The following is a 2849-nucleotide window of genomic DNA, read 5'->3' as shown; positions in this document are numbered from 1 at the left end:
ATCTATCTATCTATCTATCTATCTATCTATCTATCTATCTATCTATCTATCTATCTATCTATCTATCTATCTATCTATCTATCTATCTATCTATATGTGTAATCATCCCGTCATTTTACTTACAAAGATAAATATATCACCAATTGATTGTTGCCAAAACTTATCCGTACACTTGTTAACCTGTTGCAAGAAAACTGCTGTCAGGAAATAACTTTTCAAACGATTCAATCCATATTGATTACGTAACGATTTTAAAAGCCGATATACAACTTTTAAATTTTGTTTATTCCATATTATATCACATTCAGCAGTAGGATTAACCAATTGAAAAGTAAGTCTTCTAGAGCCTTTCGGACCGCAGCCCATTAAAGGCTTCGGTATGGCCAAAAAAGTTTTGTAGTATTTTGGCTTAACACAAACACGTTTTCTGACTAAGGGTTTCATGTACTCCTCAGGCATTATAATGGCCGGTACAAAATCAATTGAAATTGTTTTATAAGGCCATTGCTTTTCTTGAACGTAAATATTTTGCGCAACCAAACATCGGGTATGTTTAATATTATACCCAGCCGGCATCGGTGCATGCGATAATACGTGTTCTATTATACCCATAATCCATCGCTGTAACTTGTTACGATTTAAACCTTTTATGGTATGCTGTCGAAACATTCCTCTGAATTTCTTTTTATTTTTTGAAGATGTATCGTAGCATTTCCATTTATCGCTACTTATTTGTACAAATCCGGGCCTTTCAGGATGTGTTGTAACGTTGAAGTCAAACGGGAGGTCAAGTAAAATAAAAACATCGAATTCACTGGGCGTGACGATACGTACACGATTTAAATAGCTTCCTAGAATTTACAAATACAAATGAAAGTTCGAAATTAGATCAGGTTCGATAGCACCACAACATGATCAAATTTCTTACTTTTACCATAATTTAACAAATCCACATACAAAATTTATTTAATATATAATTAATGTAATTTATAAATGAATAACCAAAGATTACAACTTTTCATAAAATATTTGCCTAATTCTTAATTCAAAATTTTATAACAAAACTTACCAAACAACGTAGTGCCCTTATAAATTTCTTTAAAAACAGGATCGGCATTGCACATTTCCTTCATAAGCCAATTCCTAACGTTATCATACATTTCAGTGTAAGGACGTCGATCATCATCTTTGATTGAAATTTTATTATGAATTTCTTGCAAGTGATCATTAAATGTACACATTTTGGGAAAAAAAAACCTGGAATGGAAATAGGAAACATATAAATTGGCAGGCGTTCAAGACAATAATGTTGTTAATTTTTAATCTTCAGACTGGACTATATGTAGTCTAACCAAATATACAAAAGACCATAATCCAGACAAGTATATCAAGTATATAGTGATCACAGATTTTCATTGTTTAGGCTCTATCTCTTCTAGTTTCCAAGATAAATGGACTTTTATGTTTTCAATTAAAAAAATTGATTTTGGTGGGAAATAAAAGTGATCACAGATTTTCATGGTCTGAAATAAAAGTAATCACAGATTTTCATTGTTTAGGCTCTATCTCTTCTAGAGTCCAAGATAAATGGACTTTTATGTTTTGATTCCAAAAATTGATTTTTGGTCTGAAATAAGATTAATCACAGATTTTCGTTGTTTAGGCTATATCTCTTCTAGTTTCCAAGATAAATGGACTTTTGTATTTTCACTCAAAAATCTATATTTGGTGGGAAACAAAAGTGATCACAGATTTTCATTGCTTAGGCTCTATCTCTTCTAGTTTCCGAGATAAATGGACTTTTATTTAGTGGGAAATAAGAGTGATCACAGATTTTCATTGTTTAGGCTCTATCTCTTCTAGTTTCCAAGATAAATGGACTTTTATGTTTTCATTAAAAAAGTCGATTTTGGTGGGAAATAAGTGATCACAGATTTTCGTTGTCTAGGCTCTATCTCTTCTAGTTTCCAAGATAAATGGACTATTATGTTTTCACTCAAAAAATCGATTTTTGGTCTGAAATAAGAGTGAGGACAGATTTTCGTTGTTTAGGCTCTATCTCTTCTAGTTTCCAAGATAAATGGACTTTTATGTTTTCACTCAAAAAATCGATTTTTGGTCTGAAATAAGAGTGATCACAGATTTTCGTTGTTTAGGCTCTATCTCTTCTAGTTTCCAAGATAAATGGACATTTATATTTCATTAAAAAAGTCGATTTTGGTGGGAAATAAGTGATCACAGATTTTCGTTGTTTAGGCTCTATCTCTTCTAGTTTCCAAGATAAATGGACTTTTATGTTTTCACTCAAAAAAATCGATTTTTGGTCTGTAATAAAAGTGATCACAGATTTTCATTGTTTAGGCTCCATCCTTTCTAGTTTCCAAGATAAATGGACTTTTATGTTTTCACTCAAAAAAATCGATTTTTGGTCTAAAATAAGAGTGATCACAGATTTTCATTGTTTAGGCTCTATCTTTTCTATTTTCCAAGATAAATGGACTTTTGTGTTTTCACTCAAAAAATCGATTTTTGGTCCGAAATAAAAGTGATCACAGATTTTCATTGTCTAGTTTCAAAGATAGATGGACTTTTATGTTTTCACGCAAAAAATCGATTTTTGGTCTGAAATAAGAGTGATCACAGATTTTCGTTGTTTAGTCTCTATCTCTTCTAGTTTCCAAGATAAATGGACTTTTGTGTTTTTACTCAAAAAATCGATTTTTGGTCTGAAATAAGAGATATTCGTTGTTTAGGCTCTATCTCTTCTAGTTTCCAAGATAAATGGACTTTTATGTTTTCACCCAAAAAAATCGATTTTTGGTCTGAAATGAGAGTGATCACAGATTTTC

General features: G+C 31.3%; 2 protein-coding genes across 2 annotated transcripts in view; one reads left to right on the top strand and one right to left on the bottom strand.

Moving 5' to 3' along the window:
- LOC111678137 overlaps positions 1-1253 on the bottom strand; it is a 21484-nt gene extending 20231 nt beyond the window's left edge. The window contains exons 1-2 of the mRNA XM_046955200.1: positions 1070-1253; positions 124-851 (exon numbers count right to left, since the gene is read on the bottom strand). Of these exons, the coding sequence (XP_046811156.1) occupies positions 124-851; positions 1070-1241 (900 nt within the window). The 5' untranslated portion in view covers positions 1242-1253. The remainder of the gene's footprint in view (positions 1-123; positions 852-1069) is intronic.
- Positions 1254-2827: 1574 nt separating this feature from the next.
- The window catches only part of LOC111678151, a 4028-nt gene continuing 4006 nt past the window's right edge, over positions 2828-2849 (top strand). The window contains exon 1 of the mRNA XM_046954186.1: positions 2828-2833. Coding sequence (XP_046810142.1) covers positions 2828-2833 — 6 coding nt within the window. The remainder of the gene's footprint in view (positions 2834-2849) is intronic.

This window comes from Lucilia cuprina, chromosome 6 (assembly GCF_022045245.1).
Source record: "Lucilia cuprina isolate Lc7/37 chromosome 6, ASM2204524v1, whole genome shotgun sequence".
NCBI classification, from domain to species: Eukaryota; Metazoa; Arthropoda; class Insecta; order Diptera; family Calliphoridae; genus Lucilia; species Lucilia cuprina.
The sequence above is the reverse complement of the archived record's forward strand: the minus strand, read 5'-3'. Positions and strand labels throughout refer to the sequence as shown.